Below are 20992 nucleotides of genomic sequence, written 5' to 3'. Positions count from 1 at the left end.
ACATCAAAACAAAGAGACAAACATTTATAGAATTGACCTGAAATTGTCAATTATACAATCACTTTGTAATAAGTATGCAACATGACATTGAAGAATAAACCTATTGAGAAATAAAATAGCTAAGGTGAAACTGCAGTGACAGAGAGAGGAGGGGGAACTTTGCTGTGACAGGGGTGACTGCAGTTCACAGTTTTCTTATTATGTTATATACAGTATATCATATACTCCAAGTATTGATATAATTTGCACATTTTGCCACAAGGTCCCTGAAAGGTGAGAGTGGGAAGTGCCTGATGTATGCAGAGAAAAGTAGAAATAAGGTTCAAATAAACTGGATGACTAGTATTTGGATTCTGGCATTGCAAGAATAACACTTCCTATTGATCTAGGACATTATCAGCCAGGAGCAGAAAAGTTCTAACCAACCTGCAGTGTTACAGATTATACGGTCATATCTTTTTGGCACCTTAGGAGCCAAACAGTTAGGACTGCGTAGTGTGTAACACTGCCAATGTTCAATATAATTCAAACCTTAATTTGCCAGATGAGGTCACCAGATGTGCAACTCGGAAAGAGCTGGTACAAAATTCAAAAGCGTCCTCTCCGTCTCTGATGATTCCTCATTAGGCTCAAAGCAAAAGACATCTTAAGATGAATCAGAGGGGAAGGTGCCACAAAAGACTATTTATTTCTCATCATGGGCAAACTAGTGATTTGCAGAAAAGGCAGCACAAGTGGTCAGCAACAGCTGGCAGCAGGTAGGAACTGAAATGAGCTTGGAGCTGTGTTGTTTGAAATGTCAAACCTCATGTTTTTGTGTATTATCCGTCAACTGATGTGGAACACATTATCAGTGTGCGCCGCCTGGAGTAATCCAAAGTTTATCCATTCAACCAAAATAAATCAACAACAAGCCCAGCAAGACGAGCTGGTAACAGTGATGTTAGCTACAAGCTGTGTCAAATAGTGATATTTTGGTGGGAACTTTGCCAGTTTTGCCGGGACCATTTCATCTCGCAATACAGTAGGTATTCTGATTTTCTGTCTACATGTATTATTGAATGAGTTTGAAGCAGGTAAAGCAAAACTAAATATACAAAAATGAATCTGGACGGTTTACAACATACAACATTGGAAGCTTAAAGAAAACAGAAAACAGGGCAACAAGTGAATTGGCAGGTGACTTCTGAGAGCACATGAACATCCTTCTGTTTCAGACAGGTCATATAAATGGTTTAATAGCTGTCATTAAATTGTCAAAAGAAACAGGCTGAAATTCATGTTCCCACAGGGCTCCAGTGTACATCTACAAAGACCTACATGCACAGAGAGAACAGTTGATGATGGCGGCGTTTAGCAGGCCATTGATTCCTCTAAAGCGTTTGTTCTGTGTTAATAGGACTGTCTCAGGGACACTCTAGCTCTATCATCCATCTCTTCTTCCTCCATCTATCTGGTCCTCCCTTCCTGCACACACTGATTCTGTGGATATTTCTCTACCTAATGACCTTTCTCTCCATCCTGTGTGTTTGTAATACTTAACAGTGAAGGCTCAGTAGCTCTTTGTATTCATTTTAGCTGAAATACATTTATGCATTTCACCCTTTGACCATATTATTTCCATATCTACTTATTTTCCAAGTGCTTCAGTTGCATCAGAATTTAGGTATCCACAGGTTAAACTTGTGTGCTAACAGTTTCCCTGCAGGGATCAATAAAATCCTAAATTCCATCTTGCACCCACACTTCTGTCTGTATGCATCTTTTTCTTTAGGTTTTCCGCAATGTGCTCTATTTATGTCAGTGCTCGCGTCCATCCATGTGTTAAATCAATATGCATTTTGCAGATGCTTCTAGTCAAGATTATAGTATGAATATTCTTCACGCATGTGTCATGATCTTGAGATTTTGGTAGAAAACTCTATCTCTCTCTCTTTCTGTCTCACACTCACACACACACACACACACACACACACACACACACACACACACACACACACACACACACAGCAAGTGTGGTAGGGTTTTAAAAGGTATAGGTTGTAATTTATCGTTAAATGGAGTCCATAAACCATTTCCTTATATCAGAATGCGACAGTAGGGATATTTATCACAGATCCACATGTGTGCACGCAAACACACGCACGCACACACACATATCTCGACTCTGCTGAAAAGGCATTCTATTAAAACAAGGAAAGGTGCAGAGCTAGTCAGATCCCCAGCTATGAAGTCAGAGAGCAAAACAATTATGGAAATAGACTCTGACACACTCACGTCCTCTCTCTCTCTCTCTCTCTCCCTCTCTCTCTCTCTCTCTCTCTCTCTCTAAAACACAAACACACACATAAACACATACGCATTCAAAACACAGGGTAGGCTTTTTATGTCGGTGGGTTTTGTTAAAACTCAGGGACTGGTGCTACTTAAATTAACTTTTTTTTTTCCATTTCACTTCTCAGGATTTTAAATACAGGGACAAGGAACAAGTGCGTGCACAAACAAAACTCAACAGACATGGGAATACATAAACACACATGCACCATTCATGTTTCTTTATCAAAACACAAATACATTTTTAGGGGTCTTTCAAATGCACACTGACAGACTAAATGTTTCAAACTAATGAGATGACAAAAGTGATGTGAGCTAACAAACGCAGATGAGTAAAATGAGATTAAAATGCTGAGGGAGAGTTTATGTGATGGTGTTTGTATTTGTGTGTTTGAGTGTGTGTGCAGGTACCCGCTATCTGTAAAGAGGAACTCCAGGTGAGTCATGTAGACCTCCCACAGAGGAACACTGTAGCGCTTAGCCAGAGACAGAGCGATTCTGTACACACTGTCATCCAGTGTCCTAAACACATACGGAAACACAAGCAGAGAGGAGGAAATTAATGATGAGATTTCACTGCGTTTGAAGAAGAAAGGACCCTCACTCCCACTCATATGCATATGTGGTCCTAAGCAAATAAAACACACCATACTAACTATAGTACTAGAAATGATCATATTTACATAACTACAAATGTGTATACATAAGTTGAGGAAATAGTATTGACAGCATATTCCTCTGAGTCCCTCCCCTGCTTACTCTGTGAGGCCAAGGATGGTCTCCTTCTTGTAGTCGGAGTCGGAGCTGAAGCGCTGGACATCCACACCGCGGCCCAGCCCCTGTAACACCTGCGCCTGGGTGAAATCTGTGAGACGCTCGTTGTAAACACGCAGCTGGCTGATCAACTTCTGCAGCTCCTCTGGCCAACCCGAATATGCAGACACATGCTGTGTGACCAATCGAATCAGCTCCTTTGGGTCGGCCTGTGAAGAGGGGAATAATTTTCACGTTTACACACAAACAGCTGCTGAATGTGTTATTTCATGCTAGTGGCTTCACAGAGTAAAAAGGATATTGGATGGATATTGTGCTAAAAGCAAAATTTGGTAATCCTGAGAATTACTATCATGCCCACTCGTCTGAATAAAAGCAAATAAAAATTGGACTGCCAGATCTCTGCCCCTTTGCTGTAGGAAAATAAATATGATGGCTACTCATTTGAAGATTTAAAGGACCAGTGTGTAGGATTTAGTGGTTGCAGATAGAAACCCACTGAATACCCCTCACCCCTCCCTTTCCAAGCACCTCCGAGAATCTACAGCGGCTTTCAGGTAATGTAAGAATGTGAAAGGACCTCTCTAAAGCCAGTGTTTGATTTGTGCCTTCTGGGCTACTGTAGAAACAGTACGGCACAACAGGGTGAGCTTTGTGGACGAGGGTCCGCTGCCTATGTAGATACGAAGGGCTCATTGTTGCTCCACTACTGTAAGCACAGTGTAAGCTTAACAATGGGCCACACTTTTAAACTATTTGCCACCTTATATATTTGCTCCAGTCCATTACACCGAAGCCTCCAAATTCATTTTTTGGGTAAATGAAAAAATGGTTTCCACAAATTTTATACAGGCTGATAAAAAACAACAAGGTTGAATTTATAATATTAGCCATATGATGGAGGTGGCTTTCAGTTTACCCCCTTCTACTGTGCTACTGGTATGGTACCAGTGCCTTTATATCTGTACGATTTCTTGTTAAATTAAAAAAAACAAAAAAAAAAAGATAAACAAAATACCTATTCCTAAAGACTATATCTGGAGTTTGATTTGAAACCCTTCCTCTTCTGGAAAAAATAATGACAGTCGCCAAATATCTACAGTACATTTGGAAAGTGTTCAGACCCCTTCATTTTTTTTTATATTTTGTTGCTATCTTATGATCAAATTGAAAGAATATACTTTTCCCCTCACCAAGCTACACTCCATATCCCATAATGACAAAGTGAAAACTGAATTTTTGATTTCTCTTGCAAGTTTTTCTTGTATTACTCTACATCGTGTTTACCTGGTATATTATCTTCTAATACCAATAATGCTAGTATTCACCATTGAGAACAACAGAAACTTATGCCCCAAATTCGCTCCTCTTCTCTTATCTCTTTATCCCTAATTTGCTTTCAAATACTGGATACAGCACTAAGCCAGGTTTGACCAAATGCAACTGCCCTTAAGGCTTATCACTTAACTATGTCACACACTGAGCTTCAAACACCCTGCACTGCCTGGTATATAAAACTTCACAGGTCTTCCGCCGCTCTGCCGTGACGAACTAATGAGGCAATTTTCAAAAATGGCTGTAATTTTCAAAAATCGGCAGAAAAAGGCAGGGGCACACCAACTAGCCTGGGCTTACTTCTATCTAAGTTTGCTTCCAGGTAGACACTGACGACTGCACCTGAGTTAAATCAGGCTATTCAATATGCACCCTTTTTCCTACACACCAAGAAAGTACGGGTAATTGTACCTAGAACCATAATTGCTACTGTGATTCAGGCCTATGGGGAATAAGACAGTGGATACGCATTTGTGAGAGTGTCACGCGCAGGGAACAGTAGGTAAATGTTGTATCTCTCTCATCACCTCTGTTCTAATTAAATGAGCTCCTGAATTTGGTTTTTGGCATCTTATATGCTGTCGCCCAGCAGGATGAGATGGTTTATTTGTTGATCTTATTTGCATAAGGTAATTATGGCTGCTGGAAATGTGTGAGCTTGAAAACAGAGGTGTGTGTGTCTGTCTCTGTATGTCTCCCTACTCTCTCAGCATGTGTGTGCGTCGTTAGATGTGGCCATACTGGCAGTCATGGTGGCAGATTCACAGTTCAAAAGCAGGACAGGGAGGGAGAGCGAGGAGAAGAGATAGAGAAGAGAGAGTATTAAAAGTGTAGAAAGTATAGAAGTGCGGGGCGGGGACCTGCTCGCGTGTGTGTGTGTGTGGCATGAAGAAAGTAATGGAGAGGAGAGGGGGGAAAAAAAGGGAGGATTGTATTTGATAACGCTGGCACCATTTTGGACACCATTTTCAGACGAGGAAGAATGACACAAAAGGGAGAACACTGAGAGAGAGAAGAAAGTCTGTTGGAGCTGTGATGGACAGGCCTGTGTTTGAAGAACTTTATTGAAATAAGGCTTTCATGATGAAATACTGTTTGCGTTCTCTGTCTCACTCTCTCTGTCATTCATCTGCAGTACTTTGTCCTTCTGGCTATCTGGATTATATCCTTCCTTACCGCTACATACACTCATTTTTCTTGCAACTCACAAATTATTTAACCCCTTCCTTCATTACTTAGGAATCTCTAGAATCCCTTTTCTTTCTAGTAAGTATTCTTTGCAATCCCAATTGTCTGCAAATTAAGCACAGACAACACTCATTCCTAATTTTTTCTTCATCTTATCTAATTACTTGCTTATTGAAATTCAAAGCGTCTTAAAAAGATACTTCTTGTATTTCTTCAAAGAGAAGAATGTATAAACTGTATGTAAAGTATAATTGCATAAGGGAGTGTGTGATGTTACACAGCTGGGAGGAAGCCAACTCTCTCAAACTCCCCCTTCAGCTATTCAACTGCTGCCACAGGCTCTTTTCTCTTTGCTCCCCTCCTTCCTGTGATGCCTCTTATGAGGGAACAGTGTAAAAATAAAAAGTCTGCGTCTTGGTCTCAAATAAATTCAGCCACACTTGTTCTCTCATTTTCAGTCTTAATTTCCCATGTTATTATATTTCAGTATCTGCACCCATCAAAAATTGTTTCGCCTCTTTCCAAAGATGGCTGGTTAAATATGTGAAATAAATATTGTCAGAGTAACTCTTTGAATCCAGTCAATTTTATCATTGTGATTAACTTAATTATATCAAACAGTATTGTTGTCCCTTTTACCACTGTTTCATCTGCGTAAGTGGGCACTGTGCAAAACTGCTAGGGTTTTCCGTAAGCGCCGGCTGGCGGCCAAACAGCCGGACATTGAAGCATATATAGCGGGCTTTAATCACGTCGGTTTGTTTTTCAGAGGAGAAGATATCTGCGGAACAGCTTCTAAATAACCGCATATTTTCCCAAAACTCTGCATTTAGTTTGCAGAATGTCTCTCCTCCTGCTCTGCGTGCACACACATGCGCGCGCACTGGGCGTCACGGCAGAGCGAGTGACGTGAAATAAATAACCTGTACATTACCGGAGTTTATGTGAACTACGCTAGGAATCGCATTTAATTTGAAAATTAAATGCTGCGTCCTGTAGGCTACTGAATCATTACGGGAATCTGTCCCGTATTTTCGTTCATGTTATGTCCTCAAAGTGCTGTGAATAGTGTAATGTCAAGTAAAACCAAACCAGTTGTAGCCTACAAGTGGATTGGATAAGTTTATCAATTAGCAATAGACTGACAAGCTCTGTATACGGCTCAAAAAAAAAAAAAAAAAAAAAAGAAGCAGAACACGTCAGGAGGGCGCTCTGGTGCTTTACCTGGTAGCGCATGTCATTAAGGCGTAATCCAAATCGCAGTGGTGTGGGTTCGAGTCCGACCCGTGGCAAACTGCTGCATGCCATCCTCTCTCTGCCTTTCTTCTCTAATACTAATTGTAAATCAGCATTAGGCTACAATTTTTGTTACCCTTGATACTTCTGTAATTTGGGGTTATAAGCACATAAAAGAATGTGTATTGGCCTTTTAAATTATCAATAAATCTTCTAAATCCTTTTTTTTGTGGCAACCCTAACTATGCTTGTAGTAACTGTAAGTAAGTGCAATAAAACCATCGCAAGTAAAAAGCCAAAACTTTATCAATACACCTGTTGAACCTGCATAAATGTGAACATGTAGAATGCGATATTTTGGTCTGCTCTGTCCACAGCCAAAAGCACAGCACGCTAGCTCAGCAGCTAACAGCTCATTGTTACAAACAGGCTAAAAAGAAAGCAGTCTGTATGTATGTACAGTAGGCCAAGTTTAGCATCTTTACTTTAAATAAAATAAATGTAGAAAGACTACAGCTTTACGTATATGTGATAGACACCTCCTCCTTTGGGAACCATAAGTGTAATGTACAAAAATTTAAAGGCAACAAATGTCCAATAACTGCAGAGATAATTCAGTCTGGACCAAAGTGGACCAAAAGAAAGGCAGTGAGCCAAACCTAGTGTGGCAAAAAAAAAATATGGCTCCCTATGCTCCTATCAGTCTGGCAGTCCAAAAATGTACAAAGCCCTCATCTAATTCATATTCACTACAAGGGTATATGATCAAAATTGTTTTAATTTGTTTTAATTTATACAAACTACCCCCAGAATGGGTCTGGGTGTTAAAGGATTAGAGATTGCTAAATTTCCAATGTAATATTATTCTCTGCAAGTTATGAGATCCCCAATGCCTAACACACACACACGCATACACATATACACAAACCTGTTAAGCCTAACCTAGTTTTTAATAACATTCTGTCACATTGAAGATATAAAGAAACAGTCATGCCTTTGCTCTCCACAGAGTAAGATAGTAATGATCTTAATGAGCTGTGTTTATGTCCTGCATAATACTTAGTTATACAGTCAGTGGCCTCATTAGCACTAATTCAGCAAATGGTGTATACAGTATGTGCACATAATTAGGAGGAATGCACAGGGGAGAGAAATCAGGCACCATTTTTAAAGGAATAATCACCATCATAAACAGGCTCGGCTGCACTGTGGGTCATAACACACCATGAAGGGGACTGATCACAGGCAAGACACAAGCCAAAAAGACTGCAAAGATACAAACAAGAGGAGCAGGAGTAACTTAGCACTGTCAAACCAGTGCATCTAATCAAAGGTTCAGAGACTACTTGTCTCAAACATTCCCAGTCAACTGCAACAGTGCATTTAGAGTGCATATTTGTCTAATAGGGGCCTTTCTGCAGCTACTCCACTCTGCAGGACTCCCATGGGTAAAATATAGACTGCTAATGATTGTGGTACAAGGGTGCAATTTGTACAAGTGCACAATTTGTACAAAAATAGGAAAGCGAAGTCATTGGATGTGTGGTGCTTTTCTATGATGGGAAATTCATTCAGTCTAACTCATTATTCCAGTCAATTCAACAACAGGGAGCTGGCTCATTGGTCCAGCACTTTCAAGGTCAGCTCCGGTAGCTCGAATCCTGTTGTGGCCATGAATTGAAAAGGCATCTGCGATGACCGCAGGCATTACAGAATGTCTCTAGATGTAAGCAAAGTGCTGTTTTATCAAGTCATCTCGCTGCTATTAGGAAAACACTTTTATCTTCGCTACTAATACAACTTCAATCGACTGAGTGTTTTGGTAAGCTTGTGTGATTTATTTTTCCAGTTTGAAAAACTTAACATTCTGTCCACACTGTTAGAGCGCCATCAGGTAGAATAAAAAACAAATATATATCCTTAATGAAGGTGAAAATATTCTTTACAAATCACTGACTCCATCTGAATATGTGAATTGGAGGTAAAGCACCTAACAATGATTTGTGGTCCTTAATTATAAAGCTAAATGTTATAATGAGATAATCAGAGAGCTAAGCAGTTTTTCTGCATGATAAACTCTAAAGTCATGCTCTGTGTCTGTACTACAATTGTGTATACTATAAATGTATGTTTGTGTGTGTAGCACAAATGTGAGTGATCAATACTCGACTGCAGGCAAAGATAAATGGTTGAGTGAAAAACCTCAATCTCTTTACTCAGCACATTGCAGCACAGCGGCTGCACATTCACAGCTACAATTATGCTAAGCACAAGCATTCTCACACACTCACACACACAATCAGGGGAAAAACTCACACATTAAAACATCGCCAAGAACAGGCAAACAGACCTTAACACTTACATAAACACGGGCTATTGTGCAATCTCGTGTAAACAGCACCAGCAGAACAATTACGGTAAAGAGCTCCTCTATTTCACATACAAGCACTTTAGCCGGTATAATGAAAACTTCCAGTGCGAGCAAGTGGAAAGGGGCTCATTATGCCTTTGGGAATAATGGAAACCCAGCCTCCATGTCACCGAGCCCGGTGCTGCTCCAACATGCCTGGGAGATGTAATCAGATGGGAAAGTAACAGTTAAAGATCTTGAAAGCCAATAGTGGGCAACAAAATCGTCAAGAAGCAGTGGGCTGTATGTCGTAGAGACCTCTGTGCTGAGTAACTGAACACAGTTAAACTAGGGACTAGAGTTGAAAAAAAATTTAAAATTGGAACAGACTGTGACACTGGTGTATTTGCCAGCAGTCAGAACAAACATACTAAAGGTGTCTAAAACACAGTATTCAAGGGTATGAAGTTGAAGTAGGGTGAGAGAGGTAAGTATAAATTCCATAATTCCACTACGCATTGGTTATTGAAATACTGTTCTCACAAAAGTAAATGCTGGTATCTGGGGACATGGCGACATTGCACCGAGTCCAACAGGGCGACTCGCCCCTTTCTCTCTCTCTCGCTCCTTCTCGGATACCCTGAGCGGTGACAATATGATAACGAATACATTTTATGGCTATGTTAGAACTGTCATCACAAACAAAACATTACTTATTTACATTTAATAATCATATCATTCACCATATCCATATTCTCGATGACTGTCCCTTTACGTCCCTGTCAGTGCCGAAAGTTCTGTTTACAACCATGAGAAGCAGCAGGCTAAGAAACCAAACTAAGTCACGTGTTGTATCTGTCTGTCTATTGATGTTCTCCGCTGTTTAATCATCGCCTGGCACCTACAACAAACAGCACTTTAATGACTCTCAGCTGATTGGAGCGTGCATGTGCGATCACGTAGGTGTTGCAAGCGTCGTTTATATGCGGGTTATGCCAACTTGAAACTATGGCAGGGCAGATCTAATTTATTATTAATTGAATACTACAAATAATAATAATAATAATAATAATAATAACTTAATATATTGATGGGAAAACAAGGCAAATATCACCTTGACATTGGAAAAGGCACAAGCTGTGATCTTGGTGATCATCGTCCATCGGCACAACCCTTATGGAGTTCAGAGATGACAGGTCATCCACTCTATAGTAATTAAAAGAGCTGGATGGTTAAACAACACCCTGGAATGTAAATTGCATATGTGCCCGACTAATGTGAAAATCTGGCTGTTCAGGGTTTTCTGTACTCCCCTGTTTACCTCTCATTTATGGTGTAACATTTATGGTGATGCAATGAGAATATTAATATATATGATAAAGTTTTAGAGTTAGCAGAATTGTCAAGAAGTGATAAGAAATCGTACGTGTAAGTGTATGTTCTGATTAGGTAATTAACAGCATAACTGATGCAGTGGTAAATCCTCCAAAAAGGTCAGAAGTTTACACCATACTTATGAGATGTGGCATCAATGCATGGGTGGATGATGATGAATTTCATTATATGTGACAGTTATGAATATGAATGTACAATATGGATTTGATTAATTGTTTCCTTCACCTGAAGTTCTTTTTACAGGCAGCTTCAGGTCCAAAACCTCTACATCTACAGAACAGTGAAGAAACTGTCTGCTGATTGAGGCCTTCAAAACAAATCAAACACCTCAAGTAAACCCTCAGAGACTTCTGTTCCTATTTGCAACTGAATGGCTTCAGTGGTTTGAGTGTTTGGTGTCTTACTGCTTGGGTATGAAATTATGTGATAGTGACAAGAGAATTGAAAGAGCATGAGAGTTATTGAGATACAGTGTTACTGCTATTCAAGTGGAGGGTGGGAAACACTCGGAGACAGCTCGACACACCACAGCGCACGCACACAAACACACCACCCACTGTCACGTGAAAACTGATCTAACACTCTGATGCACACGAACATGTTAGCCTGCAGCTACACATGAAAAACACAAACAAACAAAGCAACACATAATTATATATAAAAAACTATAAAAACACATGTTTAGGTATGTGACATGTTTTTCTCCTGCTAGACTCATTTGCAATGCAAAGCAAGCAAACGCACAAAATATCCTGTCATACATATCTGAAATTAAATATCACACGCTGTACAATGTGTGCCCTTAAAAGATAAGAGAAAGCGAGAGAGCTAAAGAAAGCACAAGAGAAATGTATAAAGCATGCACAGTCAAGATAGTATTGTGGATGGAGAGGCCCGAGATTCGACAAGAGCGAGACAGGCCTACGGCGGGGAAAAAAAGACTAAACAGAGCGTAGAAGGAGGGGGAACGATAGCAGAAAGAGCAACATAATGTGGACAGAAAGAAGTAAAATGGAGACACTTGAAAACAGAACTGTCATGCCGACAAAGCAATTCTTTAAACTTAACTGACAGGAAAAAAAAAATGGAGAAAAGGAGAGGGACAAAGTGGAGGAGAGAAGAAAAAATCCCGGGTTGAAAGGTTTTCTTCCCTCTTGCTTCCATCAGTGTTCGAGTAAAAGTTGCCACTAACTCATCATTAAGAGCTGAGTGAAGGCAAGACCTGGAACACAACGATAACAAGCACTCTCTCTGGTAGAACAAGCTAAAAAGAAAAAAACTCAAAGGAAATGACAGATGAAAAAAAAAGAAATGAGCTAAAAATGAAGGTACAACTACCAAAGTGTAGAGCAGAGGAGAAAAAGCTGTATATATTTTAAGTGAATGGACTTGGGGACTGATTACTGCCATTACGATGCGATGTGTCAATGTGGGGGGATGAAGATGTCTGTGCGTGTTGTGTTGAGTATATATACAGCGTGTGCTTTCCTGACCTTGAATGTCAGCTGGGACACACTTATCCACTTCCTCTGCTGACCTCTTTCCCTCTTTCATTCTTTTATTTCAACATTTTACCTCCCCTCCTTCCACCTGGACTAAAACCTGTGAGAGCCACAGTCCACTCAAGGAAAAGGTCAGAGCCATTTCTTCTCTTTATTCTCCACCAATCACCCTCAGACACTCCTGTTGCTACTCTTTTGCCATCACTATCCTCTTCTTCCTCTTCTCACTTTTATATTCTGATAACTTGTTCTGTTCTTGTTGGCTTCTTTTTTCAAACTTTTTAAGAAAAGGAACATACATTTAGTTTTCAACTGACACAGTCAAATCTCATATAATCCAAAGAGTCTAAGAGCCTTTCAATTATGCGAAATGTATGCTCTATTGGCTGCTATAATTAAGACATTGTTTAAACTTTAACACTAAAAGGATGAATGTTCAGCCCACTGTTGGCACTGTTATCTTGTCAAAAGTCATACACACCCACTTGCCCGTTTTCACTCTGCTGGTTCCTCCTGCAACCCTGTGACAGACATAAACCATGGGCGACACAGTGTTTTGCTGTGGTGCTGGTGGTCCCCGCTGAGAAATGCTCTGCTTAAAGAGCTAAAACCTGAACCAAGCTTCTTAGGTTTTCAAGAAACTTCTTCAAAAACCAATCTGCTGAAAACAGTTCAGTGTTTTGGGTTGAAGCCACAGCTTTAAACTTACCATTTTTTTTTTATCTGTGTGCCAAATGCCTGCTGTTTGCAGACGAATCCTGTAACTTTTAAGTCTTGTTTTTGGGTGGTGTTTTGGGTCATCTTTAATGTATTTCTTTATATTTGTGTTGCAAACTTGTAGCTTTTGGTATTCAGAAAAGCATATTATGTAGAGAACTTAAAATTTTTATCAACTGCCATGCATATCAACTACTAGTTCAAAACTTAGTATATGGCTGGACCATGTCCATGGTCAACGTGTGAAATTGAGGACATGGCTGGAAACTGTTGAGGAACTGCTCCAAAAATTCACTGCTTTCAATGGAAAGTAGCTAACGCCTACCGGAAATCTCACTAAATGTTGTTAGATTATGTAATATGATACTTAGGATGTTCATGATGTCACCGCATCATATCTCCATTCTGCCTAGTGGCAGCCAGTTTCAGCCCTTTTTTTAATATAATTTTATTTTTTTGTCTCTCACACAGCGCACAGCCTCTGCCTGGGTAAGAAGCTGCTGCTACGCCTCTCTGCCACTCACTGAGCAGACAAAGAGAGACGCAAGAATCTTGCTTTCGACGCAGTACTGGCGACTTTCTTTTATGGAAAGTAGCTAAAGTTACTTGACTCAGTTAGCCAGCAACATTCGCGCTATAGGGCTGGCACCGCTGCTGTAGTCCAGCCAAAGAGAATCAGCATAATATTCAATACCTCTATTCAGTCAACCACACACAGAACTGTTACTCCATGCTAACCTGGTAGAGAGTGTGGTTCTTGTCCTTGAAGCAGGGTTTGAGGCGGGAGTAGATCTGGAGAGAGTAGTAGTAGGCCGCCAGCTGGAGTGACAAGGCAGAATGACACTGTTTCTCAAAACACCTGTTGGCATCCAACACCTGCATGTATGGATGGACAAATATAAGAAGAAAATACAAGCGATGTTATCATCATGGCATTTTAAATATTCACTGAAATGTTTGCTGTAAGAGAGAAAAAATGTGACAAATGCATTGAATGAACCTGTTTCCCTGCAATTCCAAAAAGTCCACAGATAAACCCGACAGTTAAGAATTATAAGTTTAATGTTTAATAAATCACTGGTTTAAGCAAAAAATCTCTTCTCATGGTGCTGCGTCATCCCATGCAGTTCTCATGCAGTCAGTCAGTTTGTCAGTAACATCACTTTAATCCGATTGGAGCTAACAAGCTCTCCAGGAAATATCTCTGTAATATCCACTCCAGCAGTTTAGTGTTTCACTGGCGATGCGGCAAGTGTTAAGACTCATGAGGGATTTCACTACCTCCACTTGAACACAATCTACTGCTGTTACCAAAGGGTTTCTTTCTGTCATGTGCTTTCATTTTCTTAGCTATCAGAGCATCAGACTGTTATTCTGACAGCTGGCAAAGAATGGCATGGCAAACCAGTGCAGGAGCAGCACAACAGGTTTATAGAACATGTGAATGTTGATTGAATTGAAGGAGACGTGTGGCTATTTGGAATCGTACGTGTATTGTATGACTAGCAACATCATTTTGGTGACCCTTTAGTGTGGCTTTGATTCTGACACACTGCTGAAATAAACTCTCTACCACAATAGCTCATCTAGAGATGTAAGAGATCAATAGAGGATATGGATTCACTCAGCCATTTGTCACAATCCCACACAGTTGCATTGTTACTGGGTACAGAGTAGATGTGTCTATAATAAAGCTAAATAAAGCTGTGTGCGTGCGTGTGTGTGTGTGTGTGTGTGTGTGGGTGTGTGTGTGTGTGTGTGTGTGTGGGTGTGTGTGTGTGTGTGTGTGTGTGTCTGTGTGTCCACCTACCTGAGGCAGGGCCAGTAAGTAGGACAGAGCCAGCATCATGTCCCTGGGAAATGCATCGTTGGCCAGCTGTAGCAAAACTGGAAAGGATGGAGGGATGGTGGGATGGTGAGGGAAAGAGAGAAGGGGAAGAAAAGACTTTAACTAAAGAACGCAGGATTAACAACCAACCCTCCCCTCTTGGACAACTCTCATCCCACGTTTGTTGAATACAGACGACAGCGCCTGTCAGAATACACCTCTCTGTGGGCCAGACAAAAAAGAGGGAAGGTAAAAATAGAGGGAGACAAAAAGAAAAGGGGGGGGGGAGTTGCAAAGTCAAGAAGCATCATTAAAAATCCCCCCGAGGTCTAGGATTCTGTCCATCTTCTCTCTGGGCTATTGTGTGCATATATGCGTGTGTGTGTGTTTGCATATGTTGTGTACAAAAGAGGGTTGGTTGTGTATGGATGTGTGTGTGCATGCACATGTGCATGTGTATGGTTTTGTGCAGAGAGAGTATTTATTATTCAAAAAGTAAGTACATGCCCACTTCTAATAAGTGCTCTCCAGATGAGTCCAAACTTCATTTAAGTGCACTTTAAAGTTGAATCCCCTGAATGCCAAATTAGCCTATGCATATGTATCGACAGCAAAGACAGGAAGAGGAGTTTGACTATAGGATTCAAAAGTGATCTGTGTTTGACTGGTTTTGACTTGTCTGTTTGAACCAGTGATCTGGCCGAGCACGTCATGGTGACTGGGAATAAGCAGTTTCTGACTTAAGGTCTGACTAAAGTGTCCCAATTCCATAATACACACTAACTGTATACAGTATACTATATGTTACTTAAGCTTTACAGTTTATCCCTATCCTTGGAAGCAGTAGTTTAACAACAACAATCCTAACTCAAATTCTATTTACTAGCCTACAATAATAAACAAATGAACTGGTTCCAACTTCTCAAATGGGAATATTCTGTTCCTCTCTTATATTCCACTAAATAGAATCTGTTTTGGTTTAGAATCGCTGGTTGAAGCATGAATCATAAAGACGTCACATTGGGCTCTAGTAACTCTTGATGACCATTTTTTTCTGACTTTTAATAGCCCAAACAATCAATTGATTAATCAAGAAAATGTTAATAATAATAAAAATAATAATAATAATAATGATAAATAATAGTAGATTACTCATTAATGAAAAATAATCATTACTTGTGGTACAGTTGCATCCCCATGACAAATGAGCAGACTCCCTCTGCTGATGAAAACCATGTGATATGGTGGAAAGCTCCAAAAGAAGCTATTTTGGCAGAATTGCACAATTACTATACTTAATCATTTTGTACTAACAGGAAATAATGCAAAAAGTGCGAAAAAAATACATGAATCAAACTGCAACTTCAAAATGCCACTGCCAATTAAACCTCACAAAGAGAAAGATGTTTTTTCCAAATATCCAAATATTTTTTCAAGCTGCATCACCACCATCTGCAATTACTTCTAATGTTCTGCAGCTGTGAGAAGCTCCACAAGCTTTATTTTTTGCATTGCATTATTGGAAGATTGTGTACAACAGCACATATTTTAAAATCAAGAATCGTTTAGTATGCATACAAGCTGATCTGATTTTGTCACTGTTCGAACGTGAACACAATATTATCAAATCCTGTTTAGAATTAGTGTGTCGTATGAAACTGGGACACAGTCCATGTTTTTGCAGTAGCTCTAAGGCTGATGGGATTTGGAGGCTAGAAAGAACTTTGGGCACAAGGATGCAATATTTTCCCAAACTGCTGGCCCCAAGGCCACGACATTAAAACACAAGCATGCACGCACGCACACACACACACACACACACTATTTGACTGAAAATACGTAGATTTACTAGATGGACACTGTAAACACACAGACACCCTTTCTTAATCACTCACTAACTCTCTGTGAGAAAGCAGGGGGAAAGAGCAGAGAGAAGCAGAGGCAGACAGAATCACTTTGTAGTCTCAGACCCAAGGAGAACAAAAGCCTGTTCTTGTGATAAGAGCCTGAGACAAAATGGAACAGACAGAGAAAAGTAGAGCATGGACACTGGGAGAGAGACAGAGGCGGGGGCAAAGGGAGAGACATACAGTATACACTGTAGGACAAAATGCACACTAATATGCATATGTGCACAGACAGGCCAGTACCTGACACATACTGTGGAGGTTCAGTGTGTGCATGTGCGCGCAGGGCTGGAGTGATGCACCAGTTTAAAGAGCCATAACAGCTCTCTTAAGCAGAGTGCCCACCCTCCTCCCTTTCTCATTTTTTTCTCCCCTCCTCTCTTACCTCCCGGGTTTCAATGAGCTACACCTCAGAATGAGCTGATTACACGCCTCTCTAAAGCTACTGATACCATCGGGACAGGAATTACCAGAGGGGTAAACACACACACACGCACACACACACACACATACACACAGAGTAGATAACCCTAACTTAAAAGCATACAGTATTTCTGCTTGTGTGCGAGAGAGAGAGAGGAAAACAGAGAGAGTGATAAAGAGACACCACGTGTCTCTGTCTTGTGTGCGTGTCAACACATGCATACACACACTCCTGCTCCTGTGTCAGCTAAATCGGGCATATTGTTAGCAGGATGGTGAGACAGTGACTTATTACTATTTCAACTGTGCAGGCAGTGTGAAAAACCAACCGATTATGGCCTGGTCAACGTGTGGCCAATAGCAGCACTCCACGCTGTGCGAGTGAGTGCAAATATGTGTGTCTCTGTGTTTCTTCACACCAAGTGCTTGTGTTTGCACCCTACTCGGCTCAATCCCATTGAGTTACTTTCCTCCTGTGTCATCATTAATTACCTCCACCTTATCTGGGGCAGGTGAAAAATCAATGTATTTATTTTCTTAAAGGCCACCTCCTAGTCTGTTTTTGAGGACAGCCGGCGTGGCGGGCCGATACAGGAGTCATTAATCGAAGGTTGTTATCGGACGCGATGCCGTCCAGACAGGCTTTTCTCTTTCTTGACACGTCGCACTCAGCAGCAGCTCCGAAGGGAAGGTGACTTTTTAGAGGAGAGATATTCATTTGAGTGACAGTGGCACAGAGAAACAGAGAGCTTGGATTTGGTGGAACGTGTGGGTGTGTTAATATGTTTGTGTGTGTGTGTGTGTGTGTGTGTGTGTGTGTGTGTGTGTGTGTGTGTGAGAGAGAGAGATGTGTGAATGCATATCTACACATTAGCACTTCATGGTCAAAGTGTGTGCGCCGCATTCTTTAGTGTCCATGAATTAGTATTCGAACACGCTCACGCACACACATCTGTTTGCTCCGTATTTTTGTAGTTGCATTGATTCTGGCGAGCTGCTGTGATCCATCACGCAGCATGGCCTTGATGTTTTGACTTGATGCTATCTCCCTGGTATGGCAGTGGTGACGCGTCATTATTTACTGTTGCCGTGGAATACGTGGGGATACATTAATTAATCAGTATGAGGCTATTCTTCCCATGTTGTCCCCTGGTCCACCACATATGGGCTCCGTGGTTAGACGGATGAGGAGAGGAGAGGGAAGAGTGAGGTTGGGGGGAACCACACCGTGCGTCCTGCCAACACCACAACTTCACTAAGATGAAGCACTGAGAAACAGCTCAAGTTAAACAATTCTCACTCAGTGTCTCAAACACTTAGACTTCTCAGATTAAAAAAAAGAATAAAATCAATGTGAGAGAAGTTGGCAAATCAACATGAAGGCTCAAATGAGCACAAAATATTCAAACTACTAAGTACTTTATTAGGAACACCATACTAATACTGGGTAGAGCCTCAATTTGCTCTCAAAACAGCCTCAGTTCTTCACGCCATTGATTCCACATGATGTTGGAGGCATTGATATTCTGCTCCATGATGACATGATTGCATCACATCACTTCACCTGAGCTGCACATAGCCTTTCTGTCACCTCGTAGCCTTTCTGTCCGCAGAGCTGCCGCTCACTGGATGTTTTTTGCACCATAAAAGTAAAAACTCAGTGCGTGAAAATCCCAGGAGACCAAATCAGCCCATCTGGCATCGACAATCATGTCACGGTCAAAGTCACTGAGATCACATTTTTTCCCTCATTCTGATGTTTGATGTGAACATTATTTGAAGCTTCTGACCTGGATAATTGCACAAATAAGCAGGTGTATAGGTGTTTCTAATAAAGTGCTCGGTGAGTGTGTATATTACAACAGCCTGGGAAATGATGATGATATTTAGGAGCCTATTTCCTCAAAACAACGTCAGTGCTAACGCTGAATGTAAACACAGTTTTGTCCATTGACAATTCCAGTGAAGTTCATTTAAACCACATGATTAGTCCTCAATAATATTCACAACAATGTGGAAGACACTGTTGCCTTTTGCAATTGTGCTATGAATGGAAATTAAGGGAAAAAAAAAAATAAAAAAAATATGGAGCCACAAATGGCAGATAATATGGTCTGTCTGCTCTGCAGCAAAAGTTCAGTTTTATTTCCATTACACCCGAGTCTCAGTCAAGTCTGCTTCAGCAACAACACGTAAAATACTACTCAAATTGTTTTAAAAAACAAGCTCACTACAGTTGAGAACTGATTTCTTGACATGAGCCATATGGGAAAAATCGGACCGATCAAACTGCGAGACAGTGACTCAAACTGAATATTAAGCAATCTGGCAGAAATTCTGCTCCATTCCTACATTCGGTCTTGGTCAAATGATGTGGGGTTAAAGTCAGGATTAGTCTAGGTTTAATATCCCAGCATCAGCATTTCTCTTGCATCAAGGAAAAAGGACAGACTACATTTTCTTCATCTGTATGAGAATCTGTGTGTGTATGTGTGTAACTGTGTGTTGCACTGGTGGGGTTTTTCTGCTTACCCTCCGTAGCAGGAAACAGGGTTTTTCCTTCAGTTTTGGCCTCAGCCAGTTTGCCGGTTCTCAGCAAAACCTCTGCAAAGTTTTCCTGAGGCACGTCTTTGTAGGACAAATACACATCTTGACTCTACGAGAACAAATGGAGAACAGAAAAGATACATAATACATACACAGAAGGAATTCCCACAGTAGGGAAGAGCAAATCAGAAAACGACAAAGGGAGATGTGATTAAGGTGACTGAGCGTCTTAATTCCCACGATGTCGGACGGATGACAAATGTAAACAAATGAACTTCAGACCCAAATAAAGCTTTTCAACACAGGGCCGTTTGATAATTCATTTATGGGGTTCTTGTACGCCAAGTGATTTCTCAAGTGTCTGAGAGGTGAACAGTGAAGTTTGTGCTCTTTCTGGCCTCAGAGCTACTGCCTCAACACAGAATGTTTCCTGTCCATCTTCACCAATCTTGCTCTGTCTTGTTGCATTTGTCTCTCTTTCTCTCTCAATCAGCCTCTCCTCCCACCCCACTCCCTTCATTGAAACTGTTAAGGTAAAAACCAATCCCATTGATCAGCCGGCTCATAGACAGATGGACGTGGGGAGCCATTATTGGTAGATGGATGATGGAAGATGGATGAAGGCTGGAGATGGAGCGGAGGAAAGGATTTGGAGGGGCCTATTAAAATGTCATGAGAAGAGATGTATCGGCCTTCTCTGTTTCCCCTCGCGTCCACTCTTTTAGCTATCCACATGATTTGTGTCTCTGAGTAAAAAGCCCAGTCATAGCCCAGGGCGACCATTTTCTAGGCATAAAGGTCAAACTACTCCTTTTCTTACTTTTGTTCTGTTCTACTTCCGTAGCGCCTTCCATCGACATTCTTTTCTTTTGGTTTTTTATGATCTCCCCCTCAATCTAATACATACAGTACATCTACTCTTAGCGTTTTATATCTTTTACCACATCTCTAATTTTGTTCTCTATCATACCATCAGTCTTCAGTTTATCCTTCTTTTCCTGGAAAGCACTGTTCCAAACTGCTTCTAGCATTAAAATTACTTACTGAAATCAATATTCATTTGCTCTCAACACTGTTTTTGGAGGAATTTATAAGTCATAGGAGAAAAAAATCTAATTAAATGCCTTAAGTCATAAACTTACTCAGGCATTTTTGCAGTAATTTAAGAAGGTGGCCTGAGGTAAAAAAGGAGAATTAAGAACAACAGAAATGTAAGAGTAAGAAAAAATAATGAGTCATGAGCCACACTGGTCTTAAACCACTCACCAGGTCTACATAGGGATCCTCAATGAGTTCCTGATAAAAGGGGCTACAGCCTTGACGCTCCAGGTTGGAGTTCTCACACGCCCCTTCCTGACTCGTGGCTCCTTCTCCGTGACCCTGAGGAGCCATCAAAACATCATTAAATTTTCACAACATGCCCACAGCACTGTCATCTCTCTGTGTCCCACACCTC

The 20992-nt window shown here is 40.8% G+C and overlaps 1 protein-coding gene across 2 annotated transcripts in view; it reads right to left on the bottom strand.

Moving 5' to 3' along the window:
• Positions 1-20992, bottom strand: part of nbas (neuroblastoma amplified sequence) — a 151136-nt gene that overhangs the window by 56865 nt on the left and 73279 nt on the right. For both annotated transcript variants that reach the window (XM_022770374.1, XM_022770375.1), the window contains exons 38-43: positions 20803-20916; positions 19522-19645; positions 14642-14718; positions 13570-13707; positions 3094-3317; positions 2746-2856 (exon numbers count right to left, since the gene is read on the bottom strand). In XM_022770374.1, the coding sequence (XP_022626095.1) occupies positions 2746-2856; positions 3094-3317; positions 13570-13707; positions 14642-14718; positions 19522-19645; positions 20803-20916 (788 nt within the window). The remainder of the gene's footprint in view (positions 1-2745; positions 2857-3093; positions 3318-13569; positions 13708-14641; positions 14719-19521; positions 19646-20802; positions 20917-20992) is intronic.

This window comes from Seriola dumerili, unplaced genomic scaffold (assembly GCF_002260705.1).
Source record: "Seriola dumerili isolate Sdu_G_001 unplaced genomic scaffold, Sdu_1.0 BDQW01000025.1, whole genome shotgun sequence".
In the NCBI taxonomy this organism is placed as follows: Eukaryota; Metazoa; Chordata; class Actinopteri; order Carangiformes; family Carangidae; genus Seriola; species Seriola dumerili.
This window is presented reverse-complemented; position numbering and strand designations above follow the sequence as displayed.